The following is a 22,236-nucleotide window of genomic DNA, read 5'->3' on the forward strand; positions in this document are numbered from 1 at the left end:
TACATCATATGATTTTAATGGTCATGCAGCTCTAAATACTCTGCACTGCCAGACAGAACCCTGTGGAAAGTTCCTCTGGGTTCCCATACATAGATATAGTTGCATGTACTCAATTGATAATATCTCTCTTTCTTCCACATATATATATATATACACACTCACTGGCCACTTTATTAGGTACACCTTGCTAGTGCAGGTTGGACCCCCTTTTGCCTTCAGAACTGCCTTCACTCTTCGTGGCATACTTTCTGCAAGGTGCTGGAAACATTCCTCAGAGATTTTGGTCCATATGGACATGAAGGCATCACGCAGTTGCTTCAGATTTGTCGGCTGCACATCCATGATGCGAATCTCGAGTTTCACCACATCCCAAAGGTGCTCTATTGGATTGAGATCTGGTGACTGTGGAGGCCATTGGAGTTCAGTGAACTCATTGTCATGTTCAAGAAACCAGTTTGAGATGGAGATCTTTGTGACATGGTGCATTATCCTGCTGGAAGTAGCCAGCAGAAGATGGGTACACTGTGGTCATAAAGGGATGGACATGGTCAGCTGTCACATTTAAACGATGCTCAATTGGTACTAATGGGCAAAAAGTGTGCCAAGAAAATGTCACCCACACCATTACACCACCACCAGCCCGCAAGGCAAATTGGATCCATGTTTTATTGTGGTTTATGCCAAAGTCTGACCCTGCCATCTGAATGTCACAGCAGGCAACATTCTTCCAGTCTTTCATTGTCCAATGTTGGTGAGCCTGTGGGAATTGCAGTCAGTTTCCTGTTCAAGGTTCGACGTGTTGTACGTTCAGAGATGGTATTCTGTATACCTTGGTTACTTGTAACGAGTGGTTATTTGAGTTACTGTTGCCTTTCTGTCATCTCGAACCAATCTGCCCATTCTCCTCTGACCTCTGACATCAACAAGGCATTTTCGCCCACACAACTGCCACTCACTGGATATTTTCTCTTTTTCAGACCATTCTCTGTAAACCTTAGAGATGGTTGTGCGTGAAAATTCCAGCAGATCAGCAGTTTCTGAAATACTTAGACCAGCCCGTCTGGCACCAACAACCATACCACGTTCAAAGTCACTTAAATGCCCTTTCTTCCTCATTCTGATGCTTGGTTTGAACTTCAGCAAGTTGTCTTGACCACGTCTACATGCCTAACTGCATTGAGTTGCTGCCATGTGATTGGCTGATTAGCTGTTTGTGTTAAAAAGTAATTAAACAGGTATAGCTAATAAAGTGGCCAGTGAGTGTATATATTAAAAGCCAACAAGTTACCTCTATAGGGCCTTGGACCTGTACCGATCCGTGGCCTATAAGCAACTGGGCTGCATGGCCCACATTGCGGCGATGGAACGCTCATTTTTTCTGCCTGGGGTGGCGGTATTCTGTATTTTTTATATCACCATACAGTATGTGTGTATTTATTTGTTGTTAGTAAGTATAACATATTATAATACGTACCACTTATTATTCCTTTACTTGGGAATTGTTTAATAATTAGAGATGTTTTATAAGCTTGGCTTGAATTACAATTACAAAATTAGTAATTATGGCCCTGTCTGGAAGAAACGTTGAATGTATTCCATAGGAATATAAAGACACAGTACAATAATTCATACACATTTTCTGTGTTAATGATATGTTCACTGCAGATTTAATTGTGTTGTTAAGTGTTTAATTTAACTCTAACTATAGATTAAACTTTGCAGGCATTGCAATCATGCCCTGCAATCAGTTTTGCAAATCTATTATTATTAGATGAGTCCCAGCTGATACATTTACATTAGCTTAAAACTATGAGAATTCTTCAGTTTCATTGAAGAATAAAGCAATTATATTTTAAAACTGATGAAAAGTTGTAAAATACATACTGCTTATGTGTGTCTGTGTTAGAAATCACACATCTTTCCTACATTATTGGTGTTGATGTTACTCTGCATTGTAGTATGGGGGATTAAAATGTCTTGCTTACAAGCAAACTACTTTAAATGGACACCCCAGTCATCTTATACCCTTTAATGCACATGATAGCTGAGTGGTCCCATTAACTTTTTTGTGTGGTCCCATTTCCAAATCCACTGCAGTTCTACAGCTGTAGCATCCCCTAAAAGGTAAGTGTGACCTATATCCCTTTTTTCCCCTACAACTTTTATCAATGTATATTGAAGTGCTTACAAAGTACTTTGACCTGTTCTCTATCCTATAGTTGTATAGATATGTCCATAAAAGGTGAGGGAAGATGACCCTTAGGACATACCAGTACGTCATGCATTTTACGCAGCAGGGACATCCCTCTACTGCTGCTCAGGAGATCAGGCTGTCTATTGCTGGGATCACTCCCCTGCTGGCTGATCTCACACATTGTGATCAGCAATACAAGGGTTACTGGTCAATGCAAGGGAGGTTGGAGTCAAGGCAAAGTTTCTCCCTATTCCAACAAATGAAAAGAGTACAAAAAAGGTTTTTAATCGAATATAAAAAAGATAAAATAAACAGTATGGGGGACTTAGTGATGATATCACTGGCATCCATAAGCTACAACAGAGATCCTAAACTTTAACCTGTTCCCAAAGTTGTCCCTATCCACTCTCTAAACTCTCAATACTGAATGGTTTAATATGCATTCTTTGTTGGTGAGGCTGCATAGTGTGAAAAAGTAAGTACACTTTCTTTGAATTCTACGGTTTTACTTTCCAGGACATAATAACAAGCAGGGCTCTCTCCACCTAGTGTATCGGTTTGTCTTAGTCTGTCAATTCTCGTCTTGTCATACCCCTTGAATTTATGTATTGTATTAAGCGCTGCTTAACTGTTGGCGCTATATAAATAAAAGATAATAATAATAATAATAATAATAATCTGCTCCTTAGCATGTCTAAACATTAGGTAAATACCTCAGATGAATAAAAACACATGACATATTACACCGTGTCATGATTAATTCAACAAAAATTAACCCAAATTAGAGAAGCCATGTGTGAAAAACTAAGTATGTCTTATGATTCAATAGCTTGTAGAACCACCTTTAGCAGCATAACTTTAAGTAATCATTTCCTGTATGAATTTGTCTCTCATATCATTGTTGGTGAATTTTGGCCCACTATTCTTTACAAGGTTGGCTTAGTTCATTGAGGTTTGCGGGCATTTGTTTATAAACAGCTCTCTTAAGGTCCCGCCACAGCATTTCAATCAGGTTGAGGTCTGGATTTTGACTGGGGCATTGACTTCAGCCATTTTGTTGTAGATTTGTTGGTGTGCTTGAGATCATTGTCCTGTTGTATGACCGAATTTCAGCAAAGCTTTAGCTGTCAGACAGATGGCCTCACATTTGACTCTAGAATACTTTGGTATACAGAGAAGTTCATGTTCGACTCAATGGCTGCAAGGTTCTCAGGTCCTGTGGCTACAAAAGAAGTCCAAATCATCCCCCCTCCACCAACGTGCTTGACAGTTAGACTCATCTATCCAAAGGACATTGTTCCAGAAGTTTTGTGGTTTGTTCGGATGCAATTTTCTGAATCTGATCAAAGTCGTGCTGCCATGTTCTTTTTTGAGAGAAGAGGCTTTCTCCTGGCAATCTTCCCAAACAAATCACACTTGTTCAGTCTGTTTTTTAATTGTATTGTCATGAACTTAACATTTAACACACTGACTGAGGCTTGGAAATTTCTCTGAGCATTGCACAGTCTGACTTTGGTGTGAATTTGGAGCAACGTCCACTCCTGGGAAGATTGGCAACTTTCCACTTTCGAATAATCTTTTTCACTGTAGAATAATGTACTATAAATTGTTTGGAAACAATTGATGGGCAGCAACAATTGCCTCTCTGGGACACACCTAAATGCTCCAGACCAGCAAACTACTAAAATGTATGGATGTGGTCACACTTGCTGATGATCAGTTAATCAAGGGCATTTGATTAGCAACACCTCTCTGCTACTTAGTGTCTTTATTCCTATGGAAGCCGTAAGGGTGTACGTTTTCTCACATGGCTTCTCAATTTTTGCTTTATTTTTGTTGAATAAATCATGACGTGGTATAATATGTCATATGTTATTCTTCATCTGAGGTTGCATTTACCTATTTTTTAGACCTGCTAAAGAACAGATGATTGTTATTATGCCCTGATATGTAAAACCATAGAATTCAAAGAAGGTGTACTTTCTTTTCCACACAACTGTATTGCTTCTATATGGTCATAACTAGGTAAGAACTATTTTCCTATCCCCTGCCAACCTGTTACCAGTTAGGTGATACCTTCCACCATTTAATATGTACAAAGCGGGGGTGTGGTTAGAGAGTTGTGTGGGGTGCAGGGCATTACCAATACTATTTATATGACTGTATTACTGATTGATAGCTATTTATATATTTGAATAAGTACACAATAATAATCTGTATCCCATCTAGTGCCCACAGTATGGAAAACATGGCTGATCTTTGTCTTCAACATGATGTTTATTATATTTGGAATACATAGATTTGTCTTAGACAGAAGTTTACTATCATTCAGTACCATGGAAACTGATAAAAAAGGAAAGTATTACATGTCATATGAAAAGGTTGAACTTCATGAACGTATGTCTTTTTTTACCCTTTCCATGACACTGTAAATGGGATTAGTTGTGTTTAATTTCCAGATCTGTTTTGAATTGCCTCTTGAATGCCACTGACTCAAAGCACTCCCAGACACCTTTCTGAAATGGGAAAGCAATTTGTGTTTGTGTGTAATTTCATCTAAATGCAATTGAAGACCCTTCTGTTCTTTTTCCAGGTAATGAGCAATAGCATCTCTGTCACTGGTATATCTGGTCCGGATTAATATCAAAATACATGACATTTCGCATTATATTCTCTGTTTTTCACCATCTGAGTATCATACTTACTTATATCTGTTGAGATAAGAACGCTGGTAAATATGAGTGGACTTAAGTTGTTCCAAGTTGCAGCAGCATTAAAAACAAATGGTTACATTGATGTGAGTTGGATTGTTGCATATACCTCCGCAAGTGGAAATTTTCCTTCCAATGTAACCTTCCAGGGCTTCTGTGAATAGTGTAACTCAGGCGGTTAACTTGGGCCATGTCCTAGGGGTTTACTGATTAAACCCTGGAAAATATACCCTGTATGGTGTGAGCTTAGACTGCCATGTCCCTGAGTGCAATCGGTGGACATTTACTGGTCATGGGTACGGGATGTAGAGTTTAGCCTGGTGTGTTGCATCACTAGTCAGCACCATGGACAGGGGATGGCCTTCTCGCTTCAGGACTAGAAGTTCAGTTGCTGCCATATTTATTCTAATTATATGGTACCTTACGCTTTGTGATACGCCGCTATTGAAAGAAAAAAAATGTATGGCAATCAATTTACATGTTTAGAATCAATTTACTTGTTTAGAATCATTTATATGTCCATATGGCCTGCACAACCTCACCACCACCTAGGACATCAGATAAATAATAGAAATAATAGAAAGGTTATCATTTAATAAAATGACATATATAATATATAAATTATAGTCACATTGATATATTTCAGTTTGCTACTTCTCAAAAATACATTTTATCTATCATGAATAACACCAAATAATGCGCTGGTGCTTTTGGAATAAAATATATACTAACATGATAGGCATAATAAGAATACAAATAATACATAATAATGAATCTGATAATTAAATACTGTAATGACGCTCATTTGTATTACTTTGCAGCGTGAAACAGCACGACAGATACGGGCAGCTAATTCTGGTAAACTCGTCGGCAGCAGATACCGGAGAGTTTAGCTGTTGGGCTCAGGTGTGCAACAGTCACGGCTGTAGAAAAGATGAATCAAAGTCTGGCTCTACGTACATCTTTTTCACAGGTAATATCCATTAGGGCAATCAGTCCTGATATTAGGAAATAAGTACAAGATCGTGGTGGCACTGTGGGGTTCCTTCTCCATGACTTCTCCATCCTAGTTGTCAACACCTACTGTTGATGCCCAATATGCTTGTAAAGTATGCATTTATTTGATGTTATTGCTTCTTTATTATCTGTCCAGTTTGCTTTATTGTGATTCTTATACATTCACTTTCTTAACACTAAAGAATGATTTTTTTAAAATTTGGCCGATAAAATGAATATCTGGTTTGCCAAAGATAAGGTAGATCTGAAGTTGTGTGTTAAAAGCTGCCCCATTGTGTCATGTAAAAGTCAGACATAAAAATCTGCCTTAGGAAAATAATGATTAGTGAAATCAGATTAGTGCCTGCCAGATGCATTTGCTCAGGAAAAGGAGTATGCTGCATTTACTGCCTATTATTCTGTGTTCCTGCTCTGTTACGCAATTCATCGCTGGATGAGAAGATCAACAAGTCGTTGGCAGAATGTTCTTTGGTGTTTGTACAGTCTGTGTGATCCAAATCCCGGTTTCCTTCTTTCCTCTCCTGATGTTCCTCTTTTCTGGGAGCTCGGACTGTTTGCGGAAAACGAGTGTATCCCAGTGCTCTACAGCCCAATATAAAACCATAACGTGAATAGAAATTAGACTCTTACCAGAGCAGCATCCCTCTTCCAAATGCCTTACTCAGTTACATATGCAGCTACTAATATGTTACAATCCCCCATCCCTAACCACACTCCCGAAAATAAATCTGCCCCTCTATTTTGTCTCTGAGGTCGCTCTCTATTCATAAAGATGTCTAAATAGACTAGAGCTAGTACAATTTTTTTTTTTCTTTTTCATTTTGCCGCCTTCCTGCATACAGATATATAGTAACAGTGTAAGTAAAGTATTTGTACCTTATATCTACGGAGGTGGAAAATAACCTTTTTCCAGTGGTTCAGAGAAAAAAAAAACCCAACAAAGGATGAAGGGAGGCTTGTTTTTACCTCAGAAATCTCATGGTGCTGCCACAACCACAAGGGATTCTGGGTAGGCAAATGCAAATAAGGTCAATCACCTTTGCCTCTATATCCACTTTATACATGGATCCCTTGAAAGTAATTGCCCGCTGTACAAGACAGCCTTTAGACAAAACTCGGGAAGAGGTGCAGTAGCCAGATCACCACTCATGGACAGCTGTTTCACAGATGAGTGTTTAATAATGCTTCTTTTACCCCCTTAATTCCATCACCTTTACCCACATAACTTATGTAATTGGTGTTCCTCATGCTACCCTAAGCCTGAAGTATTAAGCCGGGATCACAACCTCATGCCGATATGTCCCATTAAGGACAAAACAGCTGTCCATGAGTGGTGATCTGGCTACTGCACCTCTTAACCCGAGTTTTGTCTAAAGGCTGTCCTGTACAGCGGGCAATTACTTTCAAGGCATCCATGTATAAAGTGGATATAGAGGCAAAAGGTGATCATTGTTGACCTTATTTGCCTTCTGGCTTGTCTGGTGTCTGTAGATGAGTGTTTAATAATGCTTCTACTACCCCCAAAACTTTACATGGAAAACATGTCCTCTCATGTCAGTCTCTCTCCCAGCCCTTAGTTTGTTGGGATAGACTTAAATTCCCAAACAAGTTAGTGTCAAATTCCATTCTTTACATACCTCTTGGAGGTGTCTAAGCACATATTCTCATGAATCATCATTGATATCTCTTCCTTGAAGCATGAGATTCTCGACTGCATCTTTCAAAACCAAAGTCGCAATCATTCACCAAAACCCACAAAACAATCATTAAAAGTCCATACTTTCAGGGCATAAAATGGAATTTGCCGCATTGTTTATCACCATGACTATAGCTGCTAACAAAAAGGAATCTGGTAGATCATTATTCTGCAAGCGGGATTTAAGGCATGGTGTAAATCATGCACTTGATAGAGGCAGATATACAAATTAATGTTTGTATGCGGTATGTAGATCTACAAGATGAATAAATATTATTATTGTTAAGTAATATGTTATTAAGCTAAATGCGCTAGTTACAGGAAATATGTTAAAACCGATATTATTTCAGATTCCCGTAGGACCAATTTTGTTTTATACTCCCAAGAGCATCAAGAAATAGCTTATTATCCGTGCCACACAAGGAGCAATAAATATAAACAATGTAACGGGAAGGAATGACAGGATAAGTGCACTTTCTCTTAACTGGGTTTACTCATAAATATGACTCATTGCTGAACCCAGAAGATACTATTAGTATAAGGGATCTTTAGTGCAAATAACTAAATGACATTTTCAGGTCAAAATCACACTTATGACTTATGGATCATTAGCTAACAATATACTAATCTAAACACAATACATAAATTTAGCTATTATCCCAGCTTTTCTTCAAGTGGCGCAGAATTTGTGAATTGTCGGGTTCATAGTATATACTATTCCTATAAGTAGGCTACAGGTACTTCACAAGACTGACCTCAAATCACTAGTCAGCATGGCTAACAAGTTCCCAGAAACCTTACCTGAACTATGAGGTTTAAAAAACTCTATTATCATTCATATGTTATTAACAGGTCCTAGTTGGTTCTTAAATAATGCTCCTTAATCCCATCTCTTAAAATGTAATTTGGGTGACATTTTTGACATTGTTATTGCTCCTCTCCCTTATATATTATATAGTATAGTTATTGTATAGTTAATTTACACTTAAAGTACCAGAGCATTCCTTATCTCATGGTCCAGAACCTTTTTAGGTTTCTGGGTGAAGATAATGGGGATTCTAGAAACTAAAATCCAAGATGATCTTGGCAGTTGTATCACAGCTGAAACACAGATACTTAAACTAAGAGGGCTGCAGTGATCAAGGTGGATAGAACAGAGTTTCTTTGTGACTCACCAAATAATTGAGGTGAATGGAGTGCGGTTTCTCAAAGCAAACAACAAGTCACTGGAAAGAAACTAAATAAAATAGTGAGGTTTCATGCGCTAGGAGCGTATGAGTTTTTGTCAGTGCGCAAGGGGCAAACCAAGCAAAATCTATGTTATCCCTCTGATCTCCTAGGGTTTCTGGCTGCACTCATCTTAGAACACATCACGATGCCCAACGAGCTGAAGGAGACCTTTCCCACATCTCTTGTGGAATGCTGTGCCTTTGCCACAGAGAGCCTGTAGACTACTTGGACCCCGTGCCCTATACTTGTGAGCCATGTGTTCTGGCTGCTTTACTCTGGTTGCCTCTGTCCCCACTGGGAACTGCCCATGAACATCTGGCCTGTCTCAAGTATTTTTTTTTTAATTATAATTTTTTAGACTTTTTATGCCATGGTGATGTCACTGAAGTCTGTTTAATGAGTTATTTTATTGTATTCCTTTATCATTTCAAACTTAAAAAAAAATCATTTTTTATGTTTAAAAGTGTTTTTTGAAAAAAGAAACACTGTTTCCTTCCTCTTTTCACTTTCACTGGCACTGATCACAGAGTGGGTCTGTATCCTCGGGGTAAGTTTTTACAGTTAATATTGTTTCCTGGAGCGTCAGGACTGACACAGCCGGCAGAATATTCCCAAACTTCTTTTCGGGCATTTTCCGTTATTCCTGGTGTAACCAGTTTACACTGAGCATCGTTACACCGAATCAGTCAGCAGGGAGCTAGCGATGCTGGCGCATGCTGACAGGAGAGACCCCAGGCTCATTAATGTTACCCTGATCTCCCGTGTACCACCAGGCAAACATACATAAAATCTTCAACCAGATCACAGAAAACTTGCCTCCATGGACCCAGAGTCTGGTCCTTCTTCACCACCCTAGACACTCTATTAATGTGGACAAGAGTCCAGTTAGAGAGTAGGTACACAAGAGATAAGGTATACCACATAATCAGTATTGCATTTTAGATGAACCTTTATTGTGTATGTTTTTTGTAACTTGTAATAAACGCATGTGAAATCAGCAGATATGGACAACAAAGTCAATGTTTACTCCCACAGTAAAAATTTCCTAATAGCTGCTAAGTTTGATTTAAAAAAAGAATGGGTAAATAAACTTGGTAGACTGGACTTTACTAGGACAGTATATCACAAAACAGTCACGAGGTGCTCAGCAATGTGAATAAATCAGATGCAGAGAAAAACGTCACCACGCGTGTAGAAATAAAACTGTACTGATTTATTCACATTGCTGAGTGCCTCGTGACTCTTTACTACATTTGAGGGTGTTGGGTGGAATCCTACTCGTGCAATTAAGGTGCTGTCTGACCGTCTCCTAAATATATACAGTGGGGAAAAAAAGTATTTAGTCAGCCACCAATTGTGCAAGTTCTCCCACTTACAAAGATGAGAGAGGCCTGTAATTTTCACCATAGGTACACTTCAACTATGATAGACAGAATGAGACAACAAAGTCCAAAAATCACATTGTCTGATTTTTAAAGAATTTATTTGCAAATTATGGTGGAAAATAAGTAGTTGGTCAATAACAAAAGTTCATATCAATACTTTGTTATATACCCTTTGTTGGCAATGACAGAGGTCAAACATTTTCTGTAAGTCTTAACAAGGTTTTCACACACTGTTGCTGGTATTTTGGACCATTCCTCCATGCAGATCTCCTCTAGAGCAGTGATGTTTTGGGGCTGTCGCTGGGCAACACATACTTTCAACTCCCTCCAAAGGTTTTCTATGGGGTTGAGATCTGGAGACTGGCTAGTGTGTTTGGCGGTGTGTTTGAGATCATTGTCATGCTGAAAGACCCAGCCACGTTTCATCTTCAATGCCCTTGCTCATGGAAGGAGGTTTTCACTCAAAATCTCACGATACATGGCCCCATTCATTCTTTCCTTTACACGGATCAGTCGTCCTGGTCCCTTTGCAGAAAAACAGCCCCAAAGCATGATGTTTCCACCCGCATGCTTCACCGTAGGTATGGTGTTCTTTGGATGCAACTCAGCATTCTTTCTCCTCCAAACACGACGAGTTGAGTTTCTACCAAAAAGTTCTACCTTGGTTTCATCTGACCAAATGACATTCGTGCAATCCTCTTCTGGATCATCCAAATGCTCTCTAGCAAACTTCAGACGGGCCCGGACATGTACTGGCTTAAGCAGGGGGACACGTCTGGCACTGCATGATTTGAGTCCCTGGGGGCATAGTGTGTTACTGATGGTAGCCTTTGTTACTTTGGTCCCAGCTCTCTGCAGGTCATTCACTCGGTCCCCGTGTGGTTCTGGGATTTTTGCTCACCGTTCTTGTGATCATTTTGACACCACGGGATGAGATCTTGCATGGAGCCCCAGATCAAGGGAGATTATCAGTGGTCCTGTATGTCTTCCATTTTCGAATAATTGCTCCCACAGTTGATTTCTTCACACCAAGCTGCTTGCCTATTGCAGATTCAGTCTTCCCAGCCTGGTGCAGGTCTACAATTTTGTTTCTGGTGTCCTTCGACAGCTCCTTTGTCTTTGCCATAGTGGGGTTTGGAGTGTGACTGTTTGAGGTTGTGGACAGGTGTCTTTTATACTGATAATAAGTTCAAACAGGTGCCATTAATACAGGTAACGAGTGGAGGACAGAGGAGACTCTTAAAGAAGATGTTATAGGTCTGTGAGAGCCAGATATCTTGCTTGTTTGTAGGTGACCAAATACTTATTTTACCGAGGAATTTACCAATGAATTCATTAGAAATCCTACAATGTGATTTCCTGTATTCTTTCCCCCCATTCTGTCTCTCATAGTTGAAGTGTACCTATGGTGAAAATTACAGGCCTCTCTCATCTTTGTAAGTGGGAGAACTTGCACAATTAGTGGCTGACTAAATACTTTTTTGCCCCACTGTATTGCAAATGCTATCATATTCCCAACTATGTATTGCAGTGAAAGTAACTTAGTGCCACAACCTTTTACTTTTTCATTAGAACTAAGAAGGATTTGTCTATCAAGTCTATCAAATTTTTTCTTAGCCTAAAGTATAATGGGCAAGAGATAGCTCCATGGTCACAATCATTCCATCAGTTGTATTGCATGTTGCATGATAAAAATACCAATGGAGAAATTACACATGAGGTAAGTACATTTTCCCTTAAAAATCCAAAATTAAAATGCAATGGATGACAAGTTGCGGCATGGAGCAATGCATTGCCTGAAGTCCACTTGTGGTGCACCTGCGTGGAAATTACACCATTACAGTTATCAGCTGTAAGTGTGACATCTATATAATAAATCTGTTGATGAACTCATTCATAAACCAACCGTAAATTACAATCATTATTATTGTTGTATGCTAAAAAGTCATTGGCCTCTTGTTCACAAGATCATCTACCATATATACCAAAAGTAACTAACTATATAGTGCTTGAAATGGTAAGAATCGAAAAAGATGAGAAAGGCTTCCCAGCAACCCAAAACTAGGTATATCAGTGGTATGCCATCTGTATATATCATACCACCTAATATTCTAAACTATCTGCTATAAATACATTTTTAAATGTATATGTTACATATAAAGTTATATAACGAATGAAGACAGCTTTCACTTCCATTGGGATTATATCTAATGGTCTATTTATCATCAAGTCCCATTATATTTTTTTATTTCATACATTTTGTATTGAGCTGATCTTCTTATACATAATACATAATATTTAGCCGGACGTTGTTAGAGCAGAATACCTTGTGTTACTTAGTTATTGGATTATAATTTGTTGTATTTCCTGCTTCCTTTTTCAGATAAAGGAGAACTGTTTGTTCCCTCGTCTAGTTATTTTGAGATTGTCTACTTGCATCCAGATAAGCCGTCTATCATTCCGTGCAGAGTGACCATCCCATCAGCAAAAGTCACGCTTCATAGAGAGTTTCCTGCAGAGGAAATAAAGGCAGATGGCACAGAAGTTATATATGATGTAAAGAAAGGCTTTATTTACCAACAACCGAAATGTAACCAAAGCGGAGTGGTATACTGCCGGGCAGAAGCCAAGGGGGCTCCACAAATCTCCATTAAATACCAGTTACTCTACGTGGAAGGTAAAATATCATATTTATAGAATGGCCGTTGCATATGTCTGTGAATATGAAGCACATGAACATTTTATTAACATGTCATCTTTCTTCCATGTGTGCAGTTCCTAGTGGCCCACCCTCTGCTACAATTACAGCTTCTGCCAACAAGGTCAGAAGTGGCAGTGACTTTAGCATCTTCTGCACTGTTCTTGGGGAACCTGATGTGGAAGTCGAATTCACATGGAGTTACCCAGGTCAAGAGGTAAGGCAATATTCTTAACACAAAATTAATATGATGAGCAATAAAAAAGATCGTTAATCTAGATGCTTTTTAATGTTGGTAAGGTCCAGTCCCATTCCTTTTCACACAGTGGCTGTTAATGGTGCCCAAGGGGCAGCCACTGTGGTCCCGTGGTTTGAATGCACTCTGAGAAGCCGTCCTGTTTGTTTCATCTTAAAGAAGAACTACCACAACATTTAGCATGGCTTATTGATTTATTTAGTAAAACTATTCATGTTCTTGAGATATTTTTTAACCTGTTCTTAGGATCTGACTATTTGCTAATTCCTCCTTCCTCGTTGGTTCTACCAAATTGGTGTCACCCTGCTGAAAACATCACTACATCCAATACCATATGACATCAGAGCCATGTTGTATCTGTGTATGGCCACAATACCTTCTTGAGATAATAGCAAACATAATATATTGTAATGAAATAATATCTTTACATTGGCATGGTCAGAACATGTCATTAATTTCACATAATTTCAGCGCCAAAGTAAATATAGAAAGCAATGCATTCATTCTTTATAATCTCAAATATTTGCACATAAAAATATTTGCTTTACATGTGGTCCTGTCTGCCATAGAAACCTGGAATATGTGTAAGAGTGTGTATCTGTGTTAAAGCTGGGCACACCCAGAACTCTCCTTTCCTCATATTGTATTCTGACCTTTGGTGACATATCTTCCTATCTGACTTTTTTTCATGTTGTTTATTCTGCCTAGATGAGACTTTGTTCTCAATTGAAACATTTGTTTGAAATGGTGTCTTGCTTCTGGTATCAAGAGAAATGCACTCTGTTATTTGGAATAATTATAGGATGTTACTTATAACGTTGTTGTAAACGTAATAACAATGCTATATCACTATTTAGTATTTAGTTTAGTCTGGATTTTTGGTGCGAAGACCTGTCAATTTAATGGTGTGATGTTGCACCCTTTTAAGTAGAACTGACCATATATTGTACACAGTTAAATAAATGAGGTGACTTTCAAGAAGTCATATATATGGTAAAAGCTCTGTACCCATGTATAAGACGTTCACTGAGAGTTGGCTCTTCATAATGCATATTAAGGTGAGGCATATAATTATTTTTCTAAAAACATTTAATAACTAGAGTTTTCACCAATTGTTATGAATGTGTATAATACAAGTGGTTAGTTCAATTGATTCTTGCTACATTTTACCTATTAAGACATTGTGTCACACACGATGAATTCAAATACATTTAACAAAGGGTAGTTGAAACACAACCATAAACAAGTGACATGTACAAGGTTTGATGACTCTGGCCCAAGACCAATGAAGTCTTGAAAGCTTATGTGACTGTATAACTCACTGTAAGAATGCTGGCAGTTTATATTGTATAGGAAAAAAGGAGATGCAAATTATTTGGTTAGTGAGGGTACTTTGTTAGTACATTATTATGCATATATTATACCTACCAAATAAATAAATGAGTTACCTCCAGGAGAAGCTGCAGCACAGTACCTTCTCCATGGTCTGAAGAAGCCAATCAACTGGAGGAAAGCACTCGCATTGGTCCCATCAAACCACTCCAGTACCCTAGCTGAGCCAGCGCTCCTGCAAGCAAAATGGAGGGGAGGGAGGGAGGGAGGCAGGCAGGCAGGCAGGGGAAAAAGCCAATTCATATTGGGGACGTTTTGCAGAATGCCTCCATAGATTTGGAAGAAGGACACCACAAGTGTTTATGGTGTGTGCCGGCACTCTGACACATCTGTGTTTTCCTCGTACACTATACTTTTAATGCTGTATATATGTACTTATTATTGTGACTTTTAGGACTGTAGAACCTACCCAAAAAGCATCGGTGGATTCTGGCCTTAGCAGACTAGCTCTAGGGTGGGAAGTTAGAGAGGGTGGTAACTCCTCTGCCACAAAATCAAGAACCCGTTATCCTGTTGGCTACCTGGTGGCCCGTTCAATGGGACAGTTGATGAGATTAGAGATCTCCTGTTTATCTGCTCAAATTTACAATATGGAAGGAAAAAAGAATATATCCAAAAAACATGACATTATTTCTACCATGTAAATATTTTGATTTTATATCTCGTTAACGCATAGTGCAATTTATTAAGGAATGGTATTTCAATGTTCTGTGTTATCACTGTATGCAAATGTTCCTATGACCCGTTAATGATTAATAATGATTAGAAGTTGGCACTCTCATTGATGGGTGGAATTAGAAGGAATGCTGGTTATCTGAAACGTACCAGAAGCTGCTGTGTGTTTGAGGTTAAGTGATAAGCCATATACATGCCTAGTACCAGAGCAGACTGAAAGACAGAGCTGCCTTTTGTCCCTACGCCATGCGTTCAGTCACAGCACGATTACACAGGGAATGTTAAGGAAACATTTTCTCTAACAGGAAGGATTAATCTTTTACTCTTGTGAGAGGGAAATGAGTCACCTGTCACTTGGGAATTAAGTAGATATAACACAACAGCTGCTCCAGATGTGATTTTTCTAGACTCCGCCAGAGCTGTAGAATTATAAACATCCTGCTAGAGCCCTGCGCGGGACGGCTTTTTTAATCCCGCTCCTGCTGATTTTTTGCCCGCTCCCGCCACATTTGTGGCCAATTACGCCCACCTCCTTACCTGAATTGCAGCGGGAAGGGACTGCGCGGGATTACCGGGACCCCCAGGTACAGTGACTGACCGCCCGCTCCCGCAACACCAGCAAGACCGCCTCCCAGTGCAGTCCTCTACATCCTACCTTGCAAGATTATTACATCCTGTAACACATAAAACCTTTTGATTGTTTTGCCTTTACTAGTATTTGGTAATGATGCACATAGCATTAAACTTGAATAAGAAGTGATGTCATTATGTATTATGTAATTTCCATTACTTTAGGGTTCGGTAGAAGACATGGTTTATCTGTGGGGGGTTCATTAGAATGTAACCCCATTGTAAGTCATGAAGAACGCACCGTCCATGGATGTAGACACCATATAATTCTAGTCAAGTAAAGCACATGGGAATTAAAAGTTAGCTTCAAAACAATCAAAATTTGTTAAAATTTAATACTGAAATAAAAGGTCTGGTCATCCAATGGCTTTTGATATTTTATTTATTTTAAGAAATATGAACTTAGGGCTCTTCTTCAGGCACATTATATATGGTTACAATGAGCTGGTTGTTGGACTAAGTAGGAGTGGCAAATGCTTTATCTTCTGCTGTTTGCAGATCTATACCTAGAACGTTAGCGTGCCCACTTCCACTGATCTGTTGCTGATTCCATAAAGCAGCAAAACCTTGGCATTTGGCCTTATGTGCTGTCAAATTCTACACTTCAGCACCCAGACAGCCAAAAACTATACTATGATTAAAACAGAAGAGTGGTTTGGAGCTTTCAAACCATAGGAATCAAACTATAACACCCCCTGCAATACTAGTTTTTATACCAATGAATTAATCTGACTCCTCTATGGTTTGTGTATTAATTTGCCCTACTTTTTATTTTAATACAGTATGAAAGACCTGTTGCTATTCAGGACTCCTGGAGGCTGATGAATCGAGGCATTGGGTACACCACCCGAATCTCAAAGAGCGTTATTTCTGTTGAAGATTTCGAAACCATTGATGCTGGATATTATATTTGCAAAGCACAAAACCTGCGAGGACAGACGACATTAGCGACAAGAGTGGATAGACTTTAAAACTCCGGCTTTCTGACGGCAAAAGATCTTAATGGCACCATTCAATAATAGCCAATAAGGCTTACAGATGGCAAATCACCAGCTGGTAAAAATGAGCCTTCTATACATGCTACCCCCATGCACAGAAGATCATTATATAAACTCTCCAGATGCAGAGAATGTTGGGTCAAGGAATAACTTGCCAAGTGACTTGTTGGGAATTCTTACATCTATTTTTTGGCAATAATTACTCATTATGAAATGCTTAAAACTTGGACGTCTGTACTCAAATTATTAATAACGATGTATTTCATGTAGTTGTGTTTCATTAGCTAATATAAACCAGAATACATTAAGTGAATATCTATAAAAAATTGCTTTGAAAGTTAATTTGTGTATTGTATTAATGGTTTCCTAGAGGTCTGACTCAGACTCATTGAACATTCTTATTTGCTGACCATAATTCAATGCAGCTTGTCGATAGGTAGTTATTCATAATGTCACATCTCAAAACCTGCAAGAAAAAAGTGAGGTCATGCCATTAGTGTTTCCTTTTCCATTTTTCATCCACAACAATCATTTTCTCTGAGCAGTGACCTGTCACTTTGGACAGCATACAATAACTGAACTATGAGTGATACCAGCTTTTTGATCACAAATGGGAAATTGAGTGAATTAAGTGAAACATTTGTGGAATATTTTAGTTCCCATTGCCTGTTTTGTCTACATTGAGCATGAAGCAATCCTAGAATACAGAAACAGAGAATTGGATGGCAGGTAAGAAAGAATCCATCTAGTCTACCTATTTTTTTTACTTTAATTACTCCTTGGTCTTGTCTTTGAATCAGGATCTCTTTATGCCTATACCATGCATTTTTAAATTTGCTTACTGTATTTGCCTCTACCACTTCTGTGTTAATATGAATTATTATGAGTGCGTACGTATAGGTTTCTTAGCATGAGTGTGTGAGTGCCCATGTTAGAGGGATAACATGAATGAGTGTTTGATGGAGTGCAAGCATGAGTGTATGTAAATGTGTTGTAGTGCGTACCCGCCCTCTCAGTAAGGTAAACACACATTTACATTAACCTAAGCCCCCAAGACTATTTAGGATCAGTACCCAACAGAACAAAATACAGCTTTTTATAGGAATAGATAAGTTACAGGAAAATAAAAAATCTGATTTGCAAGAAATCTATTAAAGTACTCAAGACTAATTTACCAGACAGAATTTAACACAAAGGCTGCATTCTTCCTCCATGATCCAACAGTTCTTGCCACTGATTGGCTGCTTCAAGCCATCATTAGCAGGAAACTGCTCTGAATTAAACCCATGGGACTTCACACATACGCACTGGGGTCCTGAACGCAGCGTTCACCGGAGGCAGTGCTGGAGCAGGGGATTTAGCTGTGGGGTAAAGAAAGGGTTATATGAAAGACGTGAATAAACCTTATATCCTCTCGGATACTACACTATTTTAAGTTTATTTTTTAGAATCTACAAAGAATATTAAAGACGTTTGCGTTCTACATAGATGGGCCTGAATCATCCATTTCTTTTGTGAGTGCAATATCAACTTCATACACACCATTAGCTTTACACTCTACACTATTGGTTTTATTGTTTTTTTCTTCCTTATATGTATCTGCGCCCCATTATTGTTCGGTTCGGGTAAAGAAAGGGGCAAACTCATTTGGGGGGGATTCTGAAGAACCCCCCATGTATTTGCAAAATGGAACACATCTTTCATATGCATCAAAGGGCTTATGATGGTTGGGTGACCCTTTAAACACACAGCAACCTGATTCACATAACATTACACAGACTTCCAACATGTTAATTCATATGTTCAGGTTCAACTAAGATTACCAAGAATACTAAATGAAAGCAACTCTTGTCTTTATGAACTTATTGCACCAATAAATTTATTTTCATATCTCAGAATATATTTTCCATCATTACAAACCAAGCAACTACAGCTTTATATCTGTTCATCCATATTTCCTATAATCTACAAATATTTGCATTAAGCAGATGAAAATGAAAGGGAATAAAAAAAAAAGCAAAACAGAAATAAGGTAATATACAAAATGCTATCTTTAAGCGTGCTCATAAATGCCCATGTTATAGTGCCCATAAAGAAATCCTTTCGGAAGAAGCATGCGGGAGGATAAGTAAGAGGACAACCGGATCTAGTCCGTTTTAACACTTTGGGTCCCTGCTAAGTGCGCAGAACCCAGTCTATTGCTTACTCCATCCACGGCACGCAAATGATTTAAAAAGACACTAGTGAATTTCCAAACATAAAAACTAAATACAACCTCAAACCACATTACAAAACAGAAAATCTTTGGACATTTTTTTTCTCAAAGTACCCAATAGCGAACTGACTATGGTTCTCAAATTTTATAGTTTATGGGGATTAACATACATAAAAAACCACCATAAAACAACTCTTGATGAGGCTAAAAATTCAGTCTTTCCCTAAACTTGAGGTTCTCAACTTGTGTTTTGACAGTACTTTAGGCTAAAGGTGGATCAATAAATATTTTCACATCTACCAGACATGTCCTCCAATGCTCACGTAAGGACTTGAGGGATGATCTTGATGAAGACCTCTGTATTAGTCCATAGGAAGCAGTAAAAAGTTGACTAACTTGTTTGAGGCTCGTTACATGCCTTCAAGAGATTCATAAAAATGTATCAATTAACGTAGGCCTTTATTTTGCAAATATTAAGTATTACACAGGTATTTACATCTTTGAGAGTTCTAGCACCTGAAAGATGAAATCGCATACATACAGGGTCACTTTGCATAGAGTAACACAAAAGCAGTTTACAAATTTGCTGAAGTCACGGCACTAACAGAACACTTAATGAGGATGTTAAACATGCCAAACTCGACAACTACGGTAGTTGGTTAAATGGAGAAAACAAAAGGCAAAAAGAAAAAAACAATATTTAAAAAGTACAGATTTTAAAGCAACATAACAGATATTCCAAAGGGAAACGGCAGATCTACTTTCTGTCTGGCTTAGGAAGGGAATGAATTATTTTCCATATATGATACATGTTGAAAAACAATTACGGTTTTCTGCTTCGTTACGTAGAGAGCACAGAAGGCAGCATGAAGTAGGCATACTAAATGTGTTTCATCCGTCTCATTCACATCACACCCACCTCAAAAATGGGAAAACCCCCCAAAAAATTGCAGGTGATTTATAAAGTTTTGTGATTTTCTTTTTTGTTTTATCTACAAGCCCTGAGCTGGTTTTTTCCCTATAAACTTACGGTAGGTGAAAAAAAAAAGGCAAACAAAAATGCAAGAGTTGCTGTATCTTGCCAGGTAAGTGCTTTGTGCAATAATGTTCATTTACATATATTATAAAAAAAGTTTGTCTTTAACAGCATTGCTTCTGTTTTCCAGTATATTACAGAACTGTTCACCCACACCATGAATTCCAGTCATATTTCTGATAGGTATATAACCAAAGTTTTATTTCGTTCTGCCTCAAACGTCCAAAACAATCTTTGCGGAATGTCTTTAGCCACCGTAGGGGTGTCATCTGGGAGACACTGTCGGGCTTGTAAAAGAGGCCGAGTTCCGTGACGAATGGAAGGGGGTTCCGGGAGACGATGGAGATAATTTCTTAGGGCTGCACAGGTCACCGTTGTGCAATTTCCAAAGAAGCTCTTCGTTCTCCATGGAGAGCCGCTTGTTTGCCTTGGATTCCTTTTCCAAAGATCGCTGAAGAACCTCCTGCTCAGTGGAAAGCTGCCTGTTGGGGCAAACCGATAGCGTCAACCAAAAAGTTATTCTTTTATATGGGATAAAAGGAATGTTAAGGTCCTCCTAGGGCAAGGGTGCAGAGGTTCACAGAAGGGCGCACACAAATATTCTCTTTTTTATCAACTGATTCATTTACAGCATAAATCTAGCATTAGTCTTCTGAATCTTTAATGGTTCAACAAAAACCAGGTTGCTACAACAACCTGAGGGAAGGATTTTATAGGAAGATCGTAAGAAATTTGATTTAGTTGCACAGACTAGGTGTTCAACCAGTCTTTCTGTAAAATAAACCAAAGCATGCCCTTACCTTGAGATAGCTATATGGGATGCCATACGAGCCTTCAGATCTTCATTCTCATACTGGCATTTGTTCAGTTTATCCACTAGGATTGTGTTTGTTTCAACCTTAAATGCAAAGGAGTAAAAAAAAAAAATTAAAAGGTTCATCAAACCAGCTTGGGGAGGGGGGTGGATTATAACAGGGTGGGTTCTGGCTACATGATCCAGTTCAACATTTGAATATTTTATATGGGCCCAGGGGTACAGGGAGGCAAAGAATAAAACGTTACAACCGACTTATTTTTAATGTTAAATTACTGAATGACCAGTGAATTCCCGAAATGGCATACAGCCAATGAAAGAAGCCATGGACCACCCCCCCCCCCATATACTCTAACCTTGGCTTATATAAATTGATAAAACATACTTTAAATGCCAGCTACAGCGTATGTCACCAAGTAACTGAAAGAGACTTTACCAGCTTCTCTACTTGCATAAGTTTCTTGTCTTGATGGTGAATCTTCTCATTCTTTATCTCCAGTACAGCTTTCAGACTCTCCAGCTCCTGCTCCAGATACACGACCTGGGGATTTTTCTATCCCAAAACATTAAAAGTCTGTTAAATTGTTTTTCTCTTATTTAAATAACTCTTTAAATGTTAGAGACCATAGTACACCAGATTTTGTTTGTGAATGTCACTGAAGGTAGAGCCTACAGAACGCGAGCGGAAACTCTTTATTGTTATGCTTCAGTAAGTTGCCGAGACACCCTGGCAGCGACATTGTACAATAACCTGTGTGTACAATAACCTGCATGCAGACAGGTCAGGGCAAAGCGCCAGCAGTATAATGATGAAGAAATTGTGTAGTAAGAGGAATAAACCAAAGACCGCCATTACTTGACAAGCTCAAGTATTCTTTGACAGCAGTAGCATTTGCATTTCTTCTTATTACTGGTTGTAAAACATTAGCTGCCTTTCATATGTATAATGCTGTGAAAAACGTGGGCGACGAAGTACAATTCAAAGCCTTACGCATGTACTTCGTTCTATGGGACTTTAAGCTCTTAAGCTAGGCACAAGCCAAGCTAGACTTATCCACTGAACAGAAGAATTTTTGGCACAAGACCGTACAAACGCACGGGAGCGGGTGTCTGAGGCGGCTTGGCCGTGGCTAGTCCTCTTGCCCCTTTTTGGGTCTAGTTAGGCCTTTAGGACCAGGCACCTATAGATCACCACATTGAAAAATTTTAAAGTAGAGATTCAGAATTGTGCCAGTAAGTTTTAAAAATAACTTTGGCTTCTTTAAGTTTACCAGCATTTTAAACTGTGT

General features: G+C 38.7%; 2 protein-coding genes across 7 annotated transcripts in view; one reads left to right on the top strand and one right to left on the bottom strand.

Annotated features, from left to right (window-relative positions):
* The window catches only part of PDGFRL (platelet derived growth factor receptor like), a 29,924-nt gene extending 12,700 nt beyond the window's left edge, over positions 1-17,224 (top strand). For both annotated transcript variants that reach the window (XM_053458992.1, XM_053458983.1), the window contains exons 3-6: positions 5,727-5,878; positions 12,617-12,910; positions 13,009-13,148; positions 16,667-17,224. In XM_053458992.1, coding sequence (XP_053314967.1) covers positions 5,727-5,878; positions 12,617-12,910; positions 13,009-13,148; positions 16,667-16,855 — 775 coding nt within the window. In that variant the 3' untranslated portion in view covers positions 16,856-17,224. The remainder of the gene's footprint in view (positions 1-5,726; positions 5,879-12,616; positions 12,911-13,008; positions 13,149-16,666) is intronic.
* Positions 17,225-19,537: 2,313 nt separating this feature from the next.
* Positions 19,538-22,236, bottom strand: part of MTUS1 (microtubule associated scaffold protein 1) — a 79,812-nt gene continuing 77,113 nt past the window's right edge. For all 5 annotated transcript variants that reach the window (XM_053458943.1, XM_053458937.1, XM_053458952.1 and 2 more), the window contains 3 exons: positions 21,384-21,500; positions 20,934-21,031; positions 19,538-20,615 (listed from right to left, as the gene is read on the bottom strand). In XM_053458943.1, the coding sequence (XP_053314918.1) occupies positions 20,399-20,615; positions 20,934-21,031; positions 21,384-21,500 (432 nt within the window). In that variant the 3' untranslated portion in view covers positions 19,538-20,398. The remainder of the gene's footprint in view (positions 20,616-20,933; positions 21,032-21,383; positions 21,501-22,236) is intronic.

Source organism: Spea bombifrons, chromosome 1 (assembly GCF_027358695.1).
Source record: "Spea bombifrons isolate aSpeBom1 chromosome 1, aSpeBom1.2.pri, whole genome shotgun sequence".
Classification (NCBI taxonomy): Eukaryota; Metazoa; Chordata; class Amphibia; order Anura; family Pelobatidae; genus Spea; species Spea bombifrons.